The sequence below is a fragment of the Pan troglodytes genome, chromosome 13, assembly GCF_028858775.2.
Source record: "Pan troglodytes isolate AG18354 chromosome 13, NHGRI_mPanTro3-v2.0_pri, whole genome shotgun sequence".
Lineage (NCBI taxonomy): Eukaryota > Metazoa > Chordata > Mammalia > Primates > Hominidae > Pan > Pan troglodytes.
The window spans coordinates 117218400-117241777 of record NC_072411.2 but is presented as its reverse complement, the minus strand read 5'-3'; the positions used below and the strand labels follow the sequence as shown (position 1 = coordinate 117241777).

At 35.9% G+C, this 23378-nt stretch overlaps 1 protein-coding gene and 1 long non-coding RNA gene across 6 annotated transcripts in view; one reads left to right on the top strand and one right to left on the bottom strand.

The window, feature by feature from the left end:
- The window catches only part of ABCA12 (ATP binding cassette subfamily A member 12), a 206679-nt gene that overhangs the window by 158362 nt on the left and 24939 nt on the right, over positions 1–23378 (top strand). For all 3 annotated transcript variants that reach the window (XM_016950439.4, XM_063790735.1, XM_063790734.1), the window contains 11 exons: positions 954–1190; positions 1528–1678; positions 3961–4213; positions 5135–5221; positions 5960–6053; positions 9603–9730; positions 11197–11284; positions 13043–13148; positions 20915–20969; positions 21539–21716; positions 23208–23323. In XM_016950439.4, coding sequence (XP_016805928.3) covers positions 954–1190; positions 1528–1678; positions 3961–4213; positions 5135–5221; positions 5960–6053; positions 9603–9730; positions 11197–11284; positions 13043–13148; positions 20915–20969; positions 21539–21716; positions 23208–23323 — 1493 coding nt within the window. The remainder of the gene's footprint in view (positions 1–953; positions 1191–1527; positions 1679–3960; positions 4214–5134; positions 5222–5959; positions 6054–9602; positions 9731–11196; positions 11285–13042; positions 13149–20914; positions 20970–21538; positions 21717–23207; positions 23324–23378) is intronic.
- Positions 17936–23378, bottom strand: part of LOC112208398 (uncharacterized) — a 155125-nt gene continuing 149682 nt past the window's right edge. For 2 of the 3 annotated variants that reach the window (XR_008546686.2, XR_002942863.3), the window contains 3 exons: positions 20111–20176; positions 19408–19605; positions 17936–18188 (listed from right to left, as the gene is read on the bottom strand). This is a non-coding gene — a long non-coding RNA (uncharacterized LOC112208398). Of the gene's footprint in view, positions 18189–19407; positions 19606–20110; positions 20177–20887; positions 21033–23378 lie in introns of all 3 variants that reach the window. The other variant, XR_002942862.3, reaches the window with a different exon arrangement.

The following is a 23378-nucleotide window of genomic DNA, read 5'->3' as shown; positions in this document are numbered from 1 at the left end:
GACTGTAATTTACACAGGTCAGCGGTGCTTTACATCTTTTGGAGAACAAAAATGCTGGCTAAAGATCCCTGCACCACCTAACAGAACATATGATTTAAAAATACTGTGCGAGATGTATATGCTATTAGGAAGTTTTCAACTACCTCCATTTATTTTATATCTAATCCTCCTGTGACTTACAAAATATAAGAAAATGTTATGCTATTAATAGTTATACTCTTAATTATTATACTCATTCAGACATTTATGTATTAGGTGCATTATGCCTTATGATATCCAAGCACTGTCCCAGGCAGTGGTGACACAGCAGTGAACTGATAATATGAAAATCTCTGGCCTCTTAGAGTTTATATTCTGATGGAGCGTGAGGAATTCAGATGATACGATCAATAAGTAAATTATTTCATATATTGGCAATTAGTACATCACTTCTATTAGTAAATTTTTTTATATTTATTAATGGATAATATTTTAGTAAATATTTATTTCTATGCTATGGATAGAAATAAAGCAGGGAATGCTGAGTGGGGCAATATTTAAGTGGGGTAATAAGAAAAGAGGTTCTTTGATAAAGTGACAGTTGAGCTGAGAGTTGGAGGTGGTGAGAGAATGGGACACATCGCTATCTGGAGGCATAGGACCACCAGTTGCAAGGACCCTGAGGAGGGGATGTGCCTGAACCCAAAGCCCTCTAGCAACAGAAAAGAGGCTGTTGTTGCTAGAGTAGAGCAAATGAGAGGGAGGGGGTTAGAGAAGGGACAGCGTGACGTGGGAGAATGGGGCCAGTAGAATAGGGACCCAAGTGGCAAAGGGGTCTCTAGAGCAGTGATGTTATGATCTGACTCAGGTGTGGAGTGGCCTAAAAGAGCTCATCACCTCACCCTCTGATTAGGGCCTGGGGCACTATAGTGTAAAGAGAGGGGAGTGTTTTAATTCCTACTTTTCTCTCTTAGAGTCCAAATTTAAATGCAAATGCAGTATGTGACACCATGGCCGTGACAGCAATGATCCAATCACATCTCCCCGAAGCCTACCTCAAGGAGGATATTGGGGGAGAGCTTGTTTATGTACTTCCTCCATTCAGCACCAAAGTCTCAGGGGCCTACCTGTCACTCCTACGGGCACTCGACAATGGCATGGGTGACCTCAACATCGGGTGCTACGGCATTTCAGATACCACCGTGGAGGAGGTATACCTCAATATTTCTTTTTTTTCTTCAAGCTGATATAACTTGCTGTTCCCTTTGAAGGAATATGTGCCATTTTTCTAAAAAAATTTTTAAAATAGTTCACAAAATTAGAAAAGCTTAACATTTTTTCAGTACTATTCTTATGTAAGACTGAGAATAAAATGTTGCCCCAGCTAGACAGCACGTATCTTTTACATACAGAAATATTCACTTGAAGTCAGACGGGAAAAATTTGTCTCAGTAAATGTGATAAAAGTTCAAAATCAAAGGTAAGCTTAGAAATGAGAAAAGACATGCACTTTTCATGTTAATGAAGTGATCTGGCTTCTCTTTCTAGGTCTTTCTGAACTTGACCAAAGAGTCACAAAAAAATAGTGCCATGAGTCTTGAGCACTTAACACAAAAGAAAATTGGGAATTCCAATGCCAATGGCATCTCAACTCCTGACGATTTATCTGTGAGCAGCAGCAATTTCACAGACAGAGATGGTATGAATCTAATGTGGATATTTTGTTTAATTCCAATAGATGACATAAATGAGAAAAATCACAGACAGACTTTGATTTTTAAAAATTCAACTCTAAAGTTTCATTCTAAATTCAAAAAACACTAAGGAAATTTAAGCCTCCTTTTTTAAGATATAAAATATTCATTAAACCAAATTGAATTGTCTATTTCAAAAGTACTTTGAAGAATGTGAAAGAACTCTCTTGATAGCATGGTGATGAGTATTCCACCTCCCCACCAGAAATTGTTTTCAAGAAGTAACTTCTACAATTTCAGTTCATGTTCAGCAAGGTAAAATTCTTCTTGTAATCGGGGCTAACAATGGACAAGATTACCATGTAAGGTAGTTCACTCCTTGTTATTAGACATATTGAAGTAGAGACAATAGTCATAAAAAAAGTAAAAAAAAAAAAAAAAAAAAGGAAAAAAAGGAGTTGCCGCTCTTTATGGTACCCTCAATGGAAAACATGTCTAACCTACGTGACTCTGAGTCTTTCAGGTGCTGAGAAACTGCTTTTGGGGAGAGTTTCTGAGTTAATTAATTTGGACTTGATGGCTAAGATTCTGTAATAGTAGATTTCCTCCCCTAATCCTTAACATAGGATATGCTTAAAAAATCATGTTGCTTGACACGACTTTGTGGGATTGGGCTCTTTTGAAAATAACTTTTATTGTCTCTTCTCTTTCTGACAGTTAATTTATACCTCTGGAAACACCATTTACTTAAGGAAGCATAGAGTAAAATGATATATAAATCATGGAGTAGTCATTTCAACAGTTTTTGCTTACAGAAAAAAATCTCTAGGAACAGAACTTTTAATTAAACATTTGCCTGGCTCTCAAAGTCAGGAAAGATAATCTCTGATGTTTGTATAATTCTGGAACTGGAGGCTAATTTGTCCTCTGTCATAGTTCTCATTTCTTTTCTTTTGGGGAATATAATTGTGGCCTCCATGGCATTGAGGACTTTTATTAGAAAGTGGTCATCTGCTGCAGGAAGCAAAGGCTAAGTATGTGCCTCTGCATGTGTCTTATAATTTGAAACTATTCTTCAGTCCAAATGTTCCCTTCATTGACATTATCTTTTAGAAAGCACATTTATTTCATTTGATACACCTGTAAGTCATCCACATGTAATTTCTCAAGAAACAGAAAAGCATACTAATTAACTGAAAATATTCAGCTCCTTCTACAATTCCCTTTTGCAGAGATATGAGTTTGCATTTAAACTTGTTCACTCTGTTTAATTGGAATTCATTTTAAATTAAGCAGCTTTGTATTTTTTCTTATCAGCTAAATGAAGATCATGATTTTTGCGCTGCATAATTTCTGATGGAAAACTTAAAATATGCGCAGAGTTGATGAATACCATCATCTTATCACCTATGAAGGTGTGCGTGGTGGCAGGCTTTCGGAGAGAATGCCATATTTGAACCTGTTTTTAGAGGGAGTGCTGAAATTATTAGCCATAGAGCTCTATTGAGGAAGCAATGGTTTATGGCCTCTATAGCTGCTCTGCCATGGAATTTTTCTCAGCACTAGAAAAGCATTTCAAAGTAGGGGGATGGTAGATATTTTTTCTAATGAGTTCTTTTTTTTAAATAACTCTAGTGGCAAAAATGGAGTTTTGAAAGGCCATATAATCATTCCAAATTTCTAAAGAGAATGTAATAAATATGTGGTTGAACCAGAATTGTACTCTGGAAGAGAGGATTTCCCTTTTCCTACTCTTAGTGTGAATTAATTGGACCTCATGTTAGAATCAGAGCCAATTAGACTTACAGTCACTAAGTTACTCACAATAGGAACAAATTGTTAGATTAGGTTGGTGTTTGAGTTTGTATTTGTCTCACATGTATTTAGTCTCTTCATATAAACTATCTCTTGAGTATTAGTAATATATACTGGGTCTGCATTGAGACTTTAGGGTTTGAGGTCAATATTCATTTATGAAATTCTAGATATCTAACTTTGACATGTAAAATTACTATGCCTGTGACTAATAGTATTTTGTGTAGAGTGAATTAGAATTTTCAAATCACTTTACACACAGTTCTATGTGAGATGGATATTATAGTTCTCAGTTTTCCCAATGGAAGGTCCAAGGCTAAGGCTGAGAAATAACATTGCTGAACCTCAAATCCAAATCTTTAAAAGCTTTTCCCACCACAGTGTATTATACCATTTATATATAGTTTCTGAAGTTATTTTATTGCTTATCAAGATTTCCCAGAACCATATCCAATCTCTTTTTCTTAATCAGACAAAATCCTGACAAGAGGAGAGAGGCTGGATGGCTTTGGACTGTTGCTGAAGAAGATCATGGCTATACTCATCAAGAGGTTCCACCACACCCGCAGGAACTGGAAAGGTCTCATTGCTCAGGTTATCCTCCCCATCGTCTTTGTTACCACTGCCATGGGCCTTGGCACACTGAGAAATTCCAGCAACAGTTATCCAGAGATTCAGATCTCCCCCTCTCTTTATGGTACCTCCGAACAGACAGCCTTCTATGCGTAAGTTTCCTTCTGTTAACTAAAAGAATGTTTCCAAAATGCTTCCAGGAGTGTGGTTGTACCTGAATGAATGCCATGAGATCTGGAGAATAAAGTACTTAGAAGCCATGGTACCTGATTCTGCTAAAGGAATGAACAGTTTGATTGATTGCACTATGTTACTTCTATTGCCAACAAATAGTTTTTTCAGAGTTTTTGCATTCATCTAAAACTAAAGTTATAGTAGATATTTATTTATAATGACTAGACTTTAATTAAGAAATCCAGGCTAGGTATGGCTTCCCAATCTGTTGTAATATACAGCACATAACTTTTTATTGGTCTCACAAATATTAAATAGCAATGTCAGAATCCTGTGTAATATAATGTTACATATACAATAGGTGATCACTGATGCATGTGACAATTGGGTGAATAAGAAGGCAGCCAAATAGAGACATGTGCATTTTCCTGTGATACCTTTCTTTCTTTTCCTGAGACTGTGTCTTTTTTCAGATTTCTTAGATTAAGAAAACAGTCCTAGGCTGAGTGCAGTGGCTCACGCCTGTAATCCTAGCACCTTGGGAGGCCAAGGTGGGCTGATTACTTGAGCTCCAGAGTTTGAGACCAGCCTGCCAACGTGGCAAAACCCCGTCTCTACTACAAATACAAAAATTAGCCAGGCCTGGTGGCACTCACCTGCAATATCAGCAATTCGGGTGTCTGAGGTATAAGCATTGCTTGAACCCGGGAGGCTGAGGTTGCATTGAGCCGTGTGATTGCACCACTGCACTCCAGCCTGGGCAACACAGCAAGACTCTGTCTCAAAAAAGAAAAAGAAAACCCTTCTATATACAGCACATTTCATTTCTTCAAGCATGATTTTAATATGGGAGACTAGTAGAAAAATCATGAATTTGTTTCTGTCCTTTCATATTGCAGTAATTATCACCCGAGCACGGAAGCACTTGTCTCAGCAATGTGGGACTTCCCTGGAATTGACAACATGTGTCTGAACACCAGTGATCTGTAAGTGGTTCTTGCTCTTCTATTTTTTGTTGTTTTCAGCATTCCAGTTTGAGTGTGTGCACGTGTATGTGGGTGTGTGTGTCTGTTATTTGCCTGGAAGAAAGCTGTACCCTGATAGAAATCCCTGTTTAACAGATTTTGTCTATCTCCTTTAGTTCATTTCTTAGTTATCCTATGCTATACCAATAAATATTAGATGTCTTATGATTTGTACAACTCTCTTGTATACATATTTTCATTTAATTATCACAATCTTGTGGATTATTCATCCCATTTTACAGATAAAGAACTGAGGCCCACAGAGACTAAGATACTTATCTAGCTGAGACTCCAGTTCTCATTTGCACTATATAGTGTTGCTTATTTGAACGTCTAAGATAGTATTAATACATAACTCATGTAAACATGACCTTGGTGTATTATTATGCTAAAGTATCCCTTCCTCTCTGCAAAGAGTATAAAGGAGAGAAGAAACCCCATCCTGACACAGTAAGACAATTCAATAAGCACTGGTCTCAATACTATGTAATCAATAAATGCTTTCCCTTGTCCCCCATCACAAAATGTCAAATCATTTGGAAATGGTGGAGCAATGTACACTGAAGTTATGAAAAATCATTAAATTGTTCTGTGACTACACACATGAACTTAATACCAAATACTTGTTTACATGCTCATATGTAAACATGAGAACACATAGACATACACACCTCATAGCAATATCATTTTAACTTGCAGACAGTGTTTAAACAAAGACAGTCTGGAAAAATGGAACACCAGTGGAGAACCCATCACTAATTTTGGTGTTTGCTCCTGCTCAGAAAATGTCCAGGTAAGATGGAATTCAGTTTCAGTGAAATGGGAAAAATACGGGAATAAATATCGAAAGCTCGAAAGATCTCTCTAGGTTACCAAAGAATCAGTATAAGTTCATTTTATGGAAGCTAGTAGCTCAGAAATATGGATCTGGGCAGCTCAAAAAATACTGACTTTGAACATCAGCTTACTGTTATAAATCCATCTCGGGACCAATTTCCAAAGGTAGATAATTCTATGATGGTCTTTGTGGAAACCAACCGAAAATGAATTTTTGGTCTCAATTTAGAACTAAGTAGAAGGCTCTATGCTTCACAGGAAAAAATGCGACCATAACTGTCATATTTGAAATATAGCAAGACTGCCACTGTAGTGGTCGGCTGGGAAGTCAATAATGTATAAGTCTAGAACAGAACTCCATGTGTCTCTAAGCAACACCTCCAGGCTTCAGGAAAAAAATCATTTCCTGAAAAAACAAAAAAATTATTTATCACTTACTCTGTATTCTATTGATGTGGACCTTAGTTTTCTAAGCCTATCAGTTCACCACACTTGTACGAGAACCACATTCACTAGAGAAGTTCAAGATTGTTGAAGAAAAAAGGTCACTATTAGTTTCTAATAGTTACTATATTGCCAACTAAATTTCTTGCAATATTTTCTTCAGCGTGACATATGGTTGTACACTGAAGTGTCTTGGTATAATAGTTTATAATGAAAATATCTTCAGTGAATGCAACCCATTTTGGTGTTCTTATGCAAAATAGTTACTAACAATAAGAGTTGGGACCCAAAAAGAGTCTTTTGGAATCCCTGCATATTTAAAAATTAGTCTTGGCCAGGTGTGATGGCTCAAGCCTGTAATCCCAGCACATTGGGAGGCTGAGGCTGGTGGATTGCTTGAGCTCAGGAGTTCAAGACCAGCCTGGGCAACATGGTGAAACCCCATCTCTACCAAAAATATAAAAAGTAAGATAAAATTTGCTGGGCATGGTGACACGCGTCTGTGGTCCCAGCCACTCAGGAGGCTGAGGTGAGAGGATGGCTTGAGCCTTGGTGGGAGTTCAAGGCTGTACCACTGCACTCCAGCCTGGGTGGTAAAAAAAAAATTAGTCTTAACCCAGTATTAAAAGTTTTAAAATCCTTTATCGAATTTAGCTAACTTCAGAAGTTCTTTATGTATTTCTTTAGTTCACAGTAAAAGTTACCTAACTTAATATTTAAAATTGAAATTTGTATAGTTTTTATTAATCTGAAAAATCTAGGCCAGGTGCAGTGGCTCATGCCTGTAATCCCAGTACTTTGGGAGATGGGAGGATTGCTTGAGCCCAGGAGTTCAAGACCAGCTTGGGCAACATAGTGAGACCTCATCTCTACAAAAAATTTAAAAATTAGCTGGGTGTAGTGGTGTGCACGTGTAGTCCCAGCTACTTGGTGGGGCTGAAGTGGGATGATGGCTTGAGCCCACGGGGTCAAGGCTGCAGTGCTGTGATTGCACCATAGCACTCCAGCCTGGGTGACAGAGAGAGACCCTGTCTCAAAATAAATAAATTAAAATAAATTAAAAATCCAGTAGATCTTCAATTTTTTCCAACCAATTTTGTCATTTAATTAACATCCCTAAATCTATTTCCAACTATTTAATAACAATGAGGTCACTTTGCATAATTGATGCTCTGTATACCAGACATACAATATGGAAAAAGTACTAAGTTTTTTGAGAGAGAAAAAAAATTCTACTGTATATACATCAAAAGATGAAGAGAGTAAAAAGGAAATCCACAGAGTAGAGAATGATATTCACAATATACAACAAAGGACTCATATCCAGAATAAATGTGTGTACAAAGAACTGCAAATCAATGAGAAAAAGATAAATAACACAGCAGAAAAATTAGCAACAACCATGAGACACTGTACAAAGAGCATATCCAAATGGCCAATAAATATATAAAAAGGTAGTCATCAGGGACATACAAATTTAAGGCACAAAGCAATACCACTCCACACTCACCAGAATGGCTAAAATGAAGAAGAGGAAAAATTCTAAGTGTTAACAAAAATATGCAGCAACCAGAACTCTCATATTCTGCTCTGGGAATTTAATTTTGTGCAAACAGTTTTTAAAACTACTTGGCAATGTATCCCAATGGTAAAAATTTGCATATCTGTGGGACCTGCAATTCCACTCTTACTATATACCCATCAGAAATGTGAATAATGCTCACTAACAGAATAGGTAATGTCAAATATAATATATTTCCACAGTAGTATATAAACAAAATGAGAATGATTGATTGACCACCATACATAACATATGGAAGATTCTCATAATCATAATAATGAGTGAAAAGAACCAGACACAAGAAAACACATTTATACTATTCCATTAATATAAAATATAAAAATAGGCAAAACTACGCTGTGTCTGTTACTTTGGGAGTGATAGTAATTTGAAGGGAGTGTGATGAGGGGGCTTCTGAGGTAGTGGTCCTGTTCTGTATCTTGTCTTGGTTGTTGGTGACTGGTTACACAGGTGTGTCAGTTTGTCAAAATTCATCAGGCAGTACAGATAATACATGTGCATTTCTCTATGTATAGTATAATTAAAAAATTACACCAATACATAAGAGTATTCTCTTTTAATTATTTGTGAAAGCAGTGTCACTCTGGAATGTGATCTTCATGTTGATATAACTTGATATAAGATAAAATCCAGCACCGATTTTCTTTAGAGCAAGCTGGAACTTTATGTTCTTGAGATAGACAGGTGGCACTATAAAAACGTGCTAGACTTTTCCCATACTAAACTTCATTGCAATGAAGCATGAGAAGCTACACTGAAAATTAAGTTGTCAGGAAGCAAAGAAAGTTACAGGCATAAATATAAATGGTTAAACTAAGCTCTAAACAAATATACTTGGTAATGTAAGTACCCACAAGGGAAAGTGACCAGGGTACACAGGAACTCTCCACTAGCTTTGTGACTTTTCTGTAAATCTAAAATAATCCCAAACTAAAAGTTTATATATATCAAACTAATATACATACACACATATATACATATATAATATTAACTAATATACATATAACTAAGCTGAGTCTTAGGTTGCATACTAAAACTAATGTATCATAAACTTTTCATCCACTGCTATCAATCCTTGAAAAGTGTTATATTTTCAATTTGTGGCAAATATTTTTTTCCTTCCTTGAGAATTATTGAGGAAATTTTATCATCTTAATGTTTAACATTATTGTCCAAACATATTAAGCCTCAGCACAGTGAAGGAAATATCACACATTTGTTAACTTGTGTTCTTTCAGGCCTTTAAGTGAGTCCTAAACATAGGGATTTGCTCTACATGAATAATAACTATTTGTTCTAATTTCTTGGTGTAGGTGAGATGACTTCTTTTTCAAAGCTCTTTAGAGTCAAAGGACAGTCTTATCACACTCTACCAGTTGCAGTAATAGACAAATGATGAGACTGAAGCTCCTTGACATTGTCTATTTAACTTGCACAGCATTGGCCAGAAAAAAATTCATTTTTAACTTTATTTTCCAGGAATGTCCTAAATTTAACTATTCCCCACCGCACAGAAGAACTTACTCATCCCAGGTAATTTATAACCTCACTGGGCAACGAGTGGAAAATTATCTTATATCAACTGCAAATGAGTTTGTCCAAAAAAGGTAAAATAATCTGTTTATAACATATTTAATTGCTTGCTAATTTTAATGGTAGCTGCCTTCTAAAGAGACAATAGATACAAATTTCTATTGTTTACATTTTACATGGTTAAATTCTCAGTTTTATTTAAACAGCCTTATATATTGAAATGTAAATAATGACTCTAAATTAAGATTTATTTGAGCAAATGGAAAACCAATGGTTATATTAGGCCTCAAAAATGTACTGTTAAGTTTGTACATATTTTTTTTTTCCTTGAAGCCAAAGGGAATTTATTGACTGACTTATACCAACTTGGAGAGGTTTAAGGCATGACTTTTGATGACAATTGGCCTCAGTTCCAATATGAATATCTCAAAACTTAAGAGTGTGATATCTGCATATGGACAAAATGTGTTGTTCATGTGTAGCAAGGAAATGTGCTTGTACTTAAGCCACCCAAGCATTTGTCATGGACACAAAGTTGGTAGACCTTCAATTGCTGCCATTTTCTTCTTTCCTCCATCTTTTCCCTCCTTTGTTTCTCAATATACATCCATGATTAATATTGTAAAAAATAATTAGAAACTACAGATAAGCAAAAAGAAGAAAAATAATATTATTTCTCCACACAGATATAAGCACTATTGATATTTTGGTGTATATCCTTCCAGAAGTTTCTTTGTCACAGATATACATGTAAATATTTTTAACAAAATGGGTTTTATTATAAACCAACTGTCTTAAAATCTGCCTTTGAAAAAAGTGAATTACATACTATGATGTTATTTGCATGTCAAAAATATATAGCTCTATAGCACTACATTTAGGATGACAGTCACAAGATTATTCTAGTGTGACTGCACCATTATTTATTTAGTCTGTCCTTAATTTGGTAGGCAGTTAAATTAACCTATTCTTAAAATTACTACTTGGATTTTAAAAATCAACTTTTCATTTTTATACCATGAATTGACAAGCAGTTGACATGAATTGACAAGACCCAACTTGCCCTCAAATATTCAGGGAGAAAAAAATGTATAATGTCTGGGGACAATATAGGGGAAAATTTGTTATATAGAAGAAATTGAGCCATTTGAAAAAAGATATGAACTGATATTATATCACTTCCATATTAGTTACCTAAAAGGAATATTTGAGTAATAAAATATTAAGATATTTGAGATGGTAGATGGGTCAGTTAAGATGGAGAAACTGATTACATTATATGCCACTCATTTTCAGGATGACTACTAAACATATGCAGTTGTTTAGGACTTATTGCCTCTAGTTATAAGGTACACTTGAGACTGAAATATGATAAAAAGAATTGATAGAAATGTAAAATATTTGTCAGGCAGTATTCATTTTATACTGTAAATGTGTTCCTAACAGAAAAAAAAAGTTGAGCTCCTCGTTAAGTATTTTAGATCTATTTAAGAAGATTTTCTCCACTAAACCAAAGATATATTTTTATTACTCTCTGTAGATATGGAGGTTGGAGTTTTGGGCTGCCTTTGACAAAAGACCTTCGTTTTGATATAACAGGAGTCCCTGCCAATAGAACACTTGCCAAGGTAAATTTTGATCTTTTTTCTGGAATGTCATACAAATGAGAAGGTGAAATTGATATGTTTAATCATTTTCATGAAGTGAAAACAAAATATGGGTACAATCGATTTGGCATTGTGCATAACCCAGGGCACAGTGGTTCCAATTCTGTGTATGTACCCTAGGGAAACATGTACACATTAGCATCAGGACACACGTACAAATGTGTATACATAGTAGCATTTCTCATAATAGCCAAAAACGCAATCCAAAATGCCCACATGCAGAATATAGAAATAAACTGTTTCATATTCATTCAATAAAACTTTCAGCAATGGAAATGAAAGAACTCAGCTCCATGTAACAAGCAAGTTAAATCTCCTGAACATTATTAATAAGGAAAGAAAAGACAAAAAGGAATACATTGACTATGATTACATTTACTGTAAACTTTGAGAGTTTATAGGCAAAACTCAACCGTTTGTTTAGGGGAAAGGGAGGGTATTGTGATTTGGAAGGACACAGAGGGTCAGGGAAAAGGCGTTCTGGAGGCTGGCAATTCTTATTTCTCAACCCGTGTATAGTTTAAGGGATGTACTTCCTTCAGAATTTTTTTGGTAACACTATACTTTATTACCTGCACTTTTCTTGTGTATATGTCATAACTATTTAGAAATGAAAACGTATATGTTTAGCCTTGCTTCTTAAAGAACCTGGAAACTTTAACCAAATTTAATGGAGATAAATAATTCTGCTCACTTATTTTTCCTTTTAGATTATACCTAAAATGAGGTAGAGTCACGGGATCAGATGCATATTCTTACCTATGTGATCAATGGTAGTCATAGGGATTTAAAATTGTCTACACATATTTCTCATCTGGTAGTAAGAGACATACACAGTCTTTGGGAAAGTGGGGGAACTAATGTCCATTTCGTGACGATTATGTGCCAACCACGAGTATCATCTTTTACACAAACTACCTAATTTTCTGCTCACAGCATCCCTGTGTGATAAATATTACTGAGTCTATTTTAGCTGATTTTTACAGTAAATCATATAGAAAGTAATTAGTGGTGCTGGGGATTTCAGTGCTTTCCTTTTCTTCCTCTCTTCTCTCTCTCCACACACACAGTAAATATTCTTGCACAAACGTGAATTTCTAATATAAAATCATTTCTCTCCAAATCAACTTTGCTATTTTGAATTAGTAATTGGGTTTCTTGAATTGAGGTTCACCAGTATATTAAATCTCTCTGTTTATGACATAGAAGGTAAAATCGCGCCCCATTTGGTAGGTTATAATTAGGAATCAAAAATTAGTGGAGGAATGTCAAGGCTTTCAATCTTGTGCTAAGGACACCATGCGTGTATATGTATTTTATTTATTTCTCCAGCTTGGTCTATTCCATTAGTTTTTATTACCATTATTGGCAGCCAGGATATCTTAGTTCTAGTCTCAGAATCCCATGGATCTGCCACAGGGATGTAGATAATGATTTCTCCAGTTTATTTCAAGCTTTGCCTAGAAGAGATCCTGAATAACTAATAATTTAGTGCTATCCACAGAACAACTCTTCCCAATTTCTGCCTGTTTCTAAATTGGAAATTTATAGGCCTATGGTCAATACTCTAGAGAACAGTGCATAATCTTCCAAGATAAAATAAATTATTGGAAAATTGATGCTCTTATTTTAAATATAAATAAGATAGCTGTCAGATGTTAAGACAGCCTAATTTATTTGAACGCAATATTGATCTTGCCTTCTTTTGGAATTTAATAGGTATGGTATGATCCAGAAGGCTATCACTCCCTTCCAGCTTACCTCAACAGCCTGAATAATTTCCTTCTGCGAGTTAACATGTCAAAATACGATGCTGCCCGACATGGTAAAGTTACTAACACAAAAGTGTCCTGTATTGCAACTTCTGTTACTCTTTGTATAAAAATGCACTTTATATCCTGTTTCTTCACAGGTGGCAGGTATTTTATGGTATCTAAATCACAGGTCTTTAAAAGGAGTTTAGAAGTAGTAACTATCGCCAGATGCACCATTCTGGATAATCCTCTTAACTTCAGGTCAATTTAGTTTTCTCATCTATCAAATCAGGATAATAATGCTGACGTCACGTGCATGTCTGCTGTCAACCAAGTAGTTACAGCTCAAAGAAAAATATTTTTAAACGATGTGCTTGTCTATAGGCTAAACAATTTTTAAAAACAATTAATGTTTACAAATACTGTTCACAAATCTAAATATGATGACAAAACTTTTCTTTCTTTTTTGACATATGTTAGTGGTTACTTTTTTATTTTTATTATTATTTTTCTTCAACTTTTATTTTAAGTTCAGGGGTACATGTGCCAGATGTGCAGGTTTGTTACATAGGTAAACATGTGCCATGGTGGTTTGCTGCACATATCAACACATCACCTAGGTATTAAGCCCAGCATCCATTAGCTATTCTTCCTCATGCTCTCCCTCCTTCCATCCTCTGCGCTCTGACAGGCCCCAGTGTGTGTTGTTCCCCACCATGTGTCCATGTATTCTCAGCATTCAGCTCCCACTTATAAGTGAGAACGTGCAGTATTTGGTTTTCTGTTCCTACATTAGTTTGCTGAGGATAATGGCTTCCAGCTCCATCCATCTCCCTGCAAAGGACATGATCTCGTTCCTTTTTATGGCTGCATAGTATTCCATGGTGTATATGTACCACATTTTATTTATCCAGTCTATCATTGATGGACATTTAGGTTGATTCCATATATTTGCTATTGTGAATAGTACTGCAGTGAACATACATGTGCATGTATCTTTATAACAAAATTATTTATATTCCTTTGGGTATATATGTAGTAATAAGACTGCTGGGTGAAATGGTATTTCTGCCTGTAGATCTCTGAGGAATCACCACACTGTCTTCCACAATGGTTGAACTAATTTACATTCTTACTAACAGTGTAAAAGCGCTCCTTTTTCTCTGCAACCTCGCCAGCATCTATTGCTTTTTGACTTTTTACTAATAGCCATTCTGACTATTTTGAGATGGTATCTCATTGTGGTTTTGATTTGTATTTCTCTAATGATGAGTGATGTTGAGCTTTTTTTCATGTGTTTATTGGCTGCATGTATGTCTTCTTTTTAGAAGTGTCTGTTCATGCCCTTTGCCCACTTTTTAATGTTTTCTTCCCCCCTCGCCCCAGTAAATTTAAGTTCTTTAAAGACTCTGGATATTAGACCTTTGTCAGACAGACAGATGGCAAAATTTTTCTCCCATTCTGTAGGTTGTCTGTTCACTCTGATGAAAGTTTCCTTTTCTATGCAGAAGCTCTTTAGTTTAATTAGATCCCATTTGTCAATTTTTGCTTTTGTTGCAATTGCTTTGTTTTTGGCATTTTCATCATGAAATTTTTGCCCGTGCCTATGTCCCAAATGGTATTGCCTAGATTTTCTTCTAGGGTTTTTATAGTTTTGGGTTTTACATTTAAGGCTTTAATCCATCTCCAGTTAATTTTTGAATATGGTGTAAGAAAGGGGTCCAGTTTCAATTTTCTGCATATGGCTAGCCGGTTCTCCCAGCATCATTTATTAAATAGGGAATCTTTTTCCCCATTGTTTGTTTTTGTCAGGTTTGTCAGAGATCAGATGGTCGTAGGTATGTGGTCTTATTTCTGAGTTCTCCATTCTGTTCCATTGGTCTATGTGTCTGTTCTTGTACCAGTACCATGCTTTTTTGATTACTATAGCCTTGTAGTATAGTTTGAAGTTGGATAGTGTGATGCTTCCAGCTTTGTTCTTTTTACTTAGGATTGTCTTAGCTATTCCATCTCTTTTTTTGGTTTTATATGAATTTAAAATTTTTTTTTCTAATTCTGTGAAGAATGTCAATGGTAGTTTAATGGGAATAGCATTGAATCTGTAAATTACTTTGGGCAGTATGGCCATTTTCACGATATTGATTCTTCTTATCCATGAGCATGGAATGTTTTTCCATTTGTTTGTGTTCTCTCTGATTGCTTTGAGCAGTGGTTTGTTGTTCTCTTGAAGAGGTCCTTCACTTCCTTTGTTAGCTGTATTCCTAGGTATTTTATTCTTTTTGTAGCAATTGTGAATGAGAGTTCATTCATGATTTGGCTCTCTGCTTGCCTGCTGTTGGTGTATAGGAATGCTAGTAATTTTTGCACATTGATTTTGTCTCCTGAGATTTTGCTGAAGCTGCTTATCCTAGCTTAAGAAGCTTTTGGGCTGGACAATGGGGTTTTCTAGATATAGGATCATGTCAACTGCAAACAAAGATAATTTGACTTTCTCTCTTCCTATTTGAATACCTTTATTTCTTTACCTTGCCTGATTGCTCTGGCGAAAACTTCCAATACTGTGTTGAATAGGAGTGGTGAGAGAGCATATCCTTGTCTTGTGCCAGTTTTCAGGGGGAATGCTTCCAGCTTTTGCCCATTCAGTATGATATTGACTGTGGGTTTGCCGTATACATCTCTTACTATTTTGAGGTATGTTCCTTCAATACCTAGTTTGAGTTTTTAACAAAAGGGATGCTGGATTTTATCAAATGCCTTCTCCGCGTCTATTGAGATAATCTTGCAGTTTTTGTCTTTAGTTCTGTTTATGTGATAAATCACATTTATTGATTTGTATATGCTGAACCAACCTTGTATCCTAGGGATGAAAGCCAACTTGTGGCAGATAAGCCTTTTGATGTGCAAACTGGAGTTTGCCAGTGTTTTATTGAGAATTTTTGCATCGATGTTCATCAAGGATATTGGCCTGAAGTTTTTTTTTTTTTTTTTTTTTTTTTTGAGGCAGAGTCTCACTCTGTCAGTCACCCAGGCTGGAGTGCAGTGGCACGATCTCAGCTCACCGCAACCTCTGCCTCCCGGGTTCAAGCAATTCTCCTGCCCCAGCCTCCCAAGTAGGTGGGATTACAGGTGCCTGCCACATGCCTGGCTAATTTTTTGTATTTTTAGTAGAGACAGGGTTTCACCATGTCTCTACCGGGCAGGCTGGTCTTGAACTCCTGACTTCAGGTGATCCACCCACCTTGGGCTCCCAAAGTGCTGGGATTACAGGCATGAGCCATCATGCACAGCCTCTTTTTTTTTTTTTTTTTTTTTTTGGTATCTCTGCCAGGTTTTGGTATCAGATGATGCTGGCCTCATAGAATTAGTTAGGGAGGAGTCTCTCCTTTTCAATTATTTGGAATAATTTTAGCAGACATTGTACCAGCTCTTCTTTATACTCTGGTAGAATTCAGCTGTGAATCCATCTGGTCCTGGGCTCTTTTTGGTTGGTAAGTTTTTTATTACTGCCTCAATTTCAGAACTTGTTATTGGTCTATTCAGGGATTCAATTTCTTCCTGGCTCAGTCTTGGGAGGGTATATGTGTCCAGAAATTTATCCATTTTTTCTACATTTTCTAGTTTATTTGCATGGAGGTGTTCATAGTATTCTCTGATGGTTGTTTGTATTTCTATGGGGTCAGCGGTAATATCCCCCTTATCATTTTTCATTGTGTTTATTTGACTCTTCTCTCTTTTCTTATTTGTTAGTCTAGCTAGTTGTCTATTTTATTAATTTTTTCAAAAAACAGCTCCTGGATTCATTGATTTTTTAAAGGATTTTTTGTGTCTCTATCTCCTTCAGTTCAGCTCTGATCTTGGTTATTTCTTATCTTCTGCTAGCTTTGGGGTTTATTTGCTCTTGGTTCTCTAAGTTCTTTTAGTTAAGATGTTAGGTTATTAACTTGAGCTCTGTCTAGCTGTTTGATGTGGGCATTTAGTGCTATAAATTTCCCTCTTAACACTACTTTAGCTGCGTCCCAGAGATTCTGGTACATTCTCTCTTTTTCTCATTAGTTTCAAAGAACTTCTTGATTTCTGCCTTAATTTCATTATTTACCCAAGAGTCATTCTGGAAAAGGTTGTTCAATTTCCATGTAGTTGTGTGGTTTTGACTGAATTTCCTAATCTTGAGTTCTAATTTAATTGCACTGTGGTCTGAGAGACTGTTTGTTATGATTTCAGTTCTTTTGCATTTACTGAGGAGTGTTTTACTTCCGATTATGTGATCGATTTTAGAGTAAGTGACATGTGGCAATGAGAAAAATGTACATTCTGTTGTTTTGGGATAGAAAGTTCTGTAGATATCTATCAGGTCTACTTGATCCAGAGCTGAATTCCGGTCCTGAATATCTTTGTTAATTTTCTGAAAGACAAAACTTTTATACTAAGAAGTTCTATACCTGGGCAAAAGCATTGCCATTCATTGAGCACTGCCCATATGACATGCTTTATATGAAATATTGATGATCCCTACAGCACTCTTCAGGGTGAATATTATTATCCCCTACTATTATATTATTTCTCTAAGGCCTAGAAGTGGGATTTGAATCCAGGACTGTCTGACTCCTGCCTATTTATTTTTCTAATCCTCCACACTGCTCCTCTGGACTCAGCCATGCCTACTTCAGTTGAGTTTCACAAGAGGCTTTCACATAGTTTTTAAAATAAGGTTTGAAATTCGAAAGAGACTTTTAAAAAATATACATATTTCAATTACTGTTTATAAGATCATCTCATCTTCTTGAGCCTTGCTCAAATTGTTTTTCCATGCTGAACCTAAAAATAAATTAAAAAGAATAAAGAAAAGCTGGCAAACACATTTGCTGGCCAAGATTGAGATTTATAGCCTAATAGTCTATTAAGTAGGAAAAAAGATACAACATCTCTTTTAGAAATGCCAACATCTACATTTCTTTCATCACCCTACTGTTGGGCATCATAGTGTATGCCAGATGTACTGGTGACTGTAGAAGTAGACAGAAGAGTCCAATACTCATTCCAGCAACAGGATCTTGAGGAGTCTTCATTTCAGAGAAAACAGTATTTTTTTCCCCAATTGCTTTGGCATTTTCCTATCAGGAGAAACCAAGAAGAAAATACAAGATTGATAGTCCTTAGATCTAGAGCATCAATAAAGAACAAAGTCAAAAGTGGTAAATTAAATTAAATGATGACTAAAGTGAATTGGGTCTAGTGTAACCGGTGTGAAATACTACTGGATGCTGTACTTTCAGTAGGGTGTTTTATTCAGAGCAAAAGACATTTATTGTTGAGACAGATAATGAAAGTATAAGAACTATAGAAATAACTAGGGGAAAATGTAGCAAAGATAAAGAGAACAAGAGACCAATGCTGCTTTTGAAGGGTCAGCTTTTTAAAACCTGTATTCTGGCTTCCTTTGTAATTAGTGCTCTTTATTTAGACCAAGGCAATCTGAGTCACTCTAGACTCCAGCAGGCTTGTTGTAGCTCCTAACATTACATTTTAAGTTACAGAGTATAAAGAATTAAGAATTCTAAAACATAAAAGTTTATTTTGACCCTAAACTGAAGTTTATTTTAATTAAAACTAATTTAAGATGTAGCTTGAGTTATATAGAAATTAGTAATAGTATGTCTTCTAGCCTCCAATAATTTTTCTTAAATAGACTTACGGAAGTGGTAAGTTTCCACTCTCTCTGGAAGGAACTCGATCTCTTTCAAAGAAGAAGTGCTACATCACCCTAACTTACTTTTATTGTTTCTTAATGCATATATGAGATCTACCATTGTAATAATATTACTGGTTTTAAAAATCAACTCAATTATTCTCCCACTGCCTCCCTCTAACACACTAGTTGTTTGAAGGCATCTTTGTTAGATTTTGCATGAATTGGGTTTTTACTTTAACTATAAAATTGATTTTCTTTGAATTCTAACATGCTAATAAAAATCTTTTAATTAGCTTTCCTTTGCAATGTCAATATCTATTCTATTCATGTGGTTCCCTCTAGTGGTTAATATAACATGAAAATTCTGTTCTTTCTTCTCAAAAAATACAGGTTTGCTTGTTTTCCTTAACAAATGTTATAAAACTAGGCTCTTTTTCAAGAATACTAACATATTGTCCCTTCCACTCCAGTGTTTATTCTTACTTTGTTGCATTAGAAGCAGTGGCCCATGGGAAGCATCTAAATTAAGGTTTATAACTGTAGAGACATCAGAAGATGTCTTCTTTTTAATATACATTATATGTGAGAAAAATATCAATCGAAATTTTAAGATTTGAGTTCATTTAAAAGCATTTACTGACCAATCTCTCTACTTTGGACATCATGCTGGATGCTGTAGAACCTACAGAGATAATTATGATACAGGTCCCCAACTGTGACACATTTCCTTGATCTTTCAGCTAAAAATATGTATAAAAAACTGGTTCCACAGGATTTTGCATAGTGGAGTAAAATGTATTTGCAAGGATTCCTCTGGTGAAATAGAGTATTTCTTGATTCTGAAATACAAAGCAGAAATAAAAGTTCTCCCTTACCTATATAATAATTTACCATTAGGGTTTAAGTAGAGCCCCCAGGAAAACTGAATCTCAGTTAAAAAGGGCCCCTTAATTTATACAAAAGATAAGAAAAGTATATCCCTCCAATGATGTGATTAACATTATAAATCAACTTGGTTTTTGTTGTTGTTAGTTTCTTGCTTTAACCATATATTTTTTCTTTAATATACAAGAGTTACAGAACTCAAATTCAAAGGATGTTACATTCTACTTAATGAAAATTATAAATGTAACTTGAGAAAATCTGCCTTTAGAATCGTCTATAATATTCAGTGCTGTGCAAGGGCCTTAACATCCTAGTACAATGAACAAATACTATATGAACAGTTAAGTGAGAAAGCTCTCACTTAGTTTATGACACTATAGGAACAAGTATTTAGGAGCTTTCTTCAGTGGCATCCCCTACCACTCTTTTCCACAGTCGCTCAGACAGTACACACTTTACCTTCACATTGTTTTCCTTTGGGAAACTGTTGACAGCTCATTCTTGACTTTGGCTAACCAAGGTCCCCTAAGGAAGGGAAGAAAAGAGCCTTGTTTTTTACTCAAGTATAAACAACACTGGGAGATCCCAGCAATTTGGGACTGTATTGGAATTAAGTGACCACTTTTCTGAAGCCAGCTAATATCTCTGAATCCTCTTAGACATTTATGTCTCAATGAAAAGGCCTCGGGTATGGCTGAAGTTCCCAAGCCCTACTCTGGTAGAGCTCTAGAAAAATAAGCATCTTAGAAGCAATAAAGGGGAAGAAGGAGTCCACTCAGGCTACACTATTTCCCCACCACAGACAGCACTAAAGAGGGATGGGGGAAGTAACTGTCTGCTCTTTAAGGGATCCTCATATAAATAATTGGTCCTGCTTTGAATTGCTTTTTTAAATGTAATACATGTCTGAAGTGCTGTTGAAATACAAACATAGATATGACCAGATAGAAGGAAAAAAATGGAACATACTTATTTAAATATAACACACTAGAGAGAAATGCAATATAAGAAATACAAATTCTTGCTCCCTTCCCAAAGGTTCTAAACACAATGTGAAAAACTTCTTTTTATGTGAGTGCCACCAGTTGTATGGCATTAATGGGATTAGGGGGAAAATAATTTTCCTTTAAAAAAAAAAGGTCCCCCAAATAAAATTGTTTAGATAATAATATAAGGAGGAAAGTGTTGAATATTATTCATCTAAAAATTGGTATTTCTGATTAACTGAATACCTACTAATAGAAGAACTGTTTCTTCTTTAAGGCATCATCATGTATAGCCATCCTTATCCAGGAGTGCAAGACCAAGAACAAGCCACGTAAGCAGATATCTCTAGCACGACTACTTTCTCCTTGACATAGCTGAGCCTTTGTATAAAGTGCTGTAATTGGAAATCACAGTTGTATCTGAATGAATGTCAATCTAGAAGGGCTGGTAATATGTCACTGACTGGGATCAAAGGAAGTTTCTGCAAGGGTGTAGAGTGGGCTTGCCAAGTAGAGCTTGTTGACTGCAGACTTACAGCGTTTGCTGCTTTTATAAGTCAAGTGATAAGTGCTACATCACTTCAACTTCCCTGCATAGCAATTAAGTATGGTTCCTATGCTCAAGAATGATATATCCCTTGCATAGACTCTGTAACCATTGGAGACCGAGCTTTTTCTATCAAATATCCCTAGTCAATTCAGATGCACTAGAACTACATTTATTCTAGGGTCACGGTAGAGTCACGTTGGAAATATTATCTGGCTGCCTTGCAGGATGCCTTATTTGTGTCACAGCCAACTCTTGTACTGTTTTCTTGATGGTTTTAGTTATGAATCTTTCTGAAAGGAAAAGAGTTTCAAAAACTTATGTGTGTTTTCCTCTCCCTATTGCTCACTCTAGAATCAGCAGTTTAATCGATATTTTAGTGGCACTGTCTATCTTGATGGGCTACTCTGTCACCACCGCCAGCTTTGTCACCTATGTTGTAAGGGAACATCAAACCAAAGCCAAACAGTTGCAGCACATTTCAGGCATTGGCGTGACATGCTACTGGGTAACAAACTTCATTTATGACATGGTGAGTAACTTATGTCCTTCATTGCAGGGAATAAAAGATCAATTTGGATAGAAGACATCAGTTTTCTATTCAAGAGTTATTTACTCTAGTTTGTTCAAATTGTTATCACAAAGACAGGAAATAAAGAAAATGACTTGAGTCAGGCTTATCTTCATCCAGTGGTTCGAGGAAACATAACCTACCTGCCCTCATCTCTGTGGACTATATCAGATTCCCTAGGGCACTTAAAATGAGGATTTCTGGGCCTCACTCCAGATCTGTTAAATCCATATCTTAGGAGGGGAGCGTGGAGAACATGCATTTTTAAAAAGATCCCCCAGGTGATTCTAAGCACGCTGAAGTCTTACAGTCAGTACGGTGGAGAAATAGAAGCTTAGCAGCAAAATATCCTTACGTAATTGTGCCAAACAATCAAGCTTATAAAAATTTAATCAACTAATAGTGGAAAATGCGAAGTAGTAGCCCCTGCTAATGACACATTAGAGAAGATTAGTAGGAAAAAGAAGGGATGTATTTCATTGATAGCTCTCTCATTTGCATAAAATAGTCCCAAGTTCAGATGGTTGTTCTTGACTCCAAGCATACCAATGTTGGCCAAAAGCCCAGGATGGGTATGCATTTGCCTGGTGATTATGGTGAAATTGTCTGAGTTGCTGTCAAGATCATCGGCTTAAAGGGTTGGAGAGTAATTAACTGCATATCCATTTTGTTAATGTATCCAGTGAGGTCTAAAATGTGTTTGTTGTAGAAGTCAAATCTAAAAGAATAGTAATGACTTCTCAGGACTTAACAGGAGCTTTAATGTTAAGAAAATTTCAAGTACATACTTCTGTGAAGGTCTACTTAGTACTTTAGGATTCTGTTGTCTTATATCTGGAGCTCATTCCAATTTAGGAGATTCCTCCCCACCCTGCAAATTAAGTTACCACCACCTTCATTGTGTCCATCTTCCTGCAAACTCCTCAGCATTTAATATTTCTACTTGCCAACAAAATGCTAAGTTCTTTGTTCGTATACCTGTGATTATGAGGATATGTGGGACCCGATGCCCTGCTGCTTTGCACAGAGTGGTTCACACTGATAACCAAGCTTTAGAAATCAACCATCTGAGAGAGTTTCAGCATTCAAAACAAAATCAATACTTTGAGGACTGAATGTAATACCAAGATACCTGGCTGTCTTATCTTTCTCACTGAACCTCTATCACTGAACCATCCCAAGTCTCAAAGCCTAGAGGCAGGAACACCAGGGACTCCTTGTATATCTGTTAAAGATGGAGATTGGCTTAACCTCATATTGCAGGAGACAAATTCTAAAGTGAAATCAATGTAAAATAAGTTGAATGTTAGAAGCAATGGGAACATAAATAAGAATTCATTTCTTCAAATTTTTCTAGGTCAACTTGTTGCAGTTTTAAACTAGATGGGTTATTGATTTTTTTTTTGAAAAATGCTTGTCACGTATTAAACATTGTTTTAAATATTTCCATAGGTTTTCTACTTGGTGCCTGTAGCGTTTTCAATTGGTATCATTGCGATTTTCAAATTACCTGCATTCTACAGTGAAAACAACCTAGGCGCTGTATCTCTCCTACTTCTCCTGTTTGGGTAAGCTGCTGATTAAGCAATGAAAGAAGAATTAATAGAATTAAATGCCCCTAGA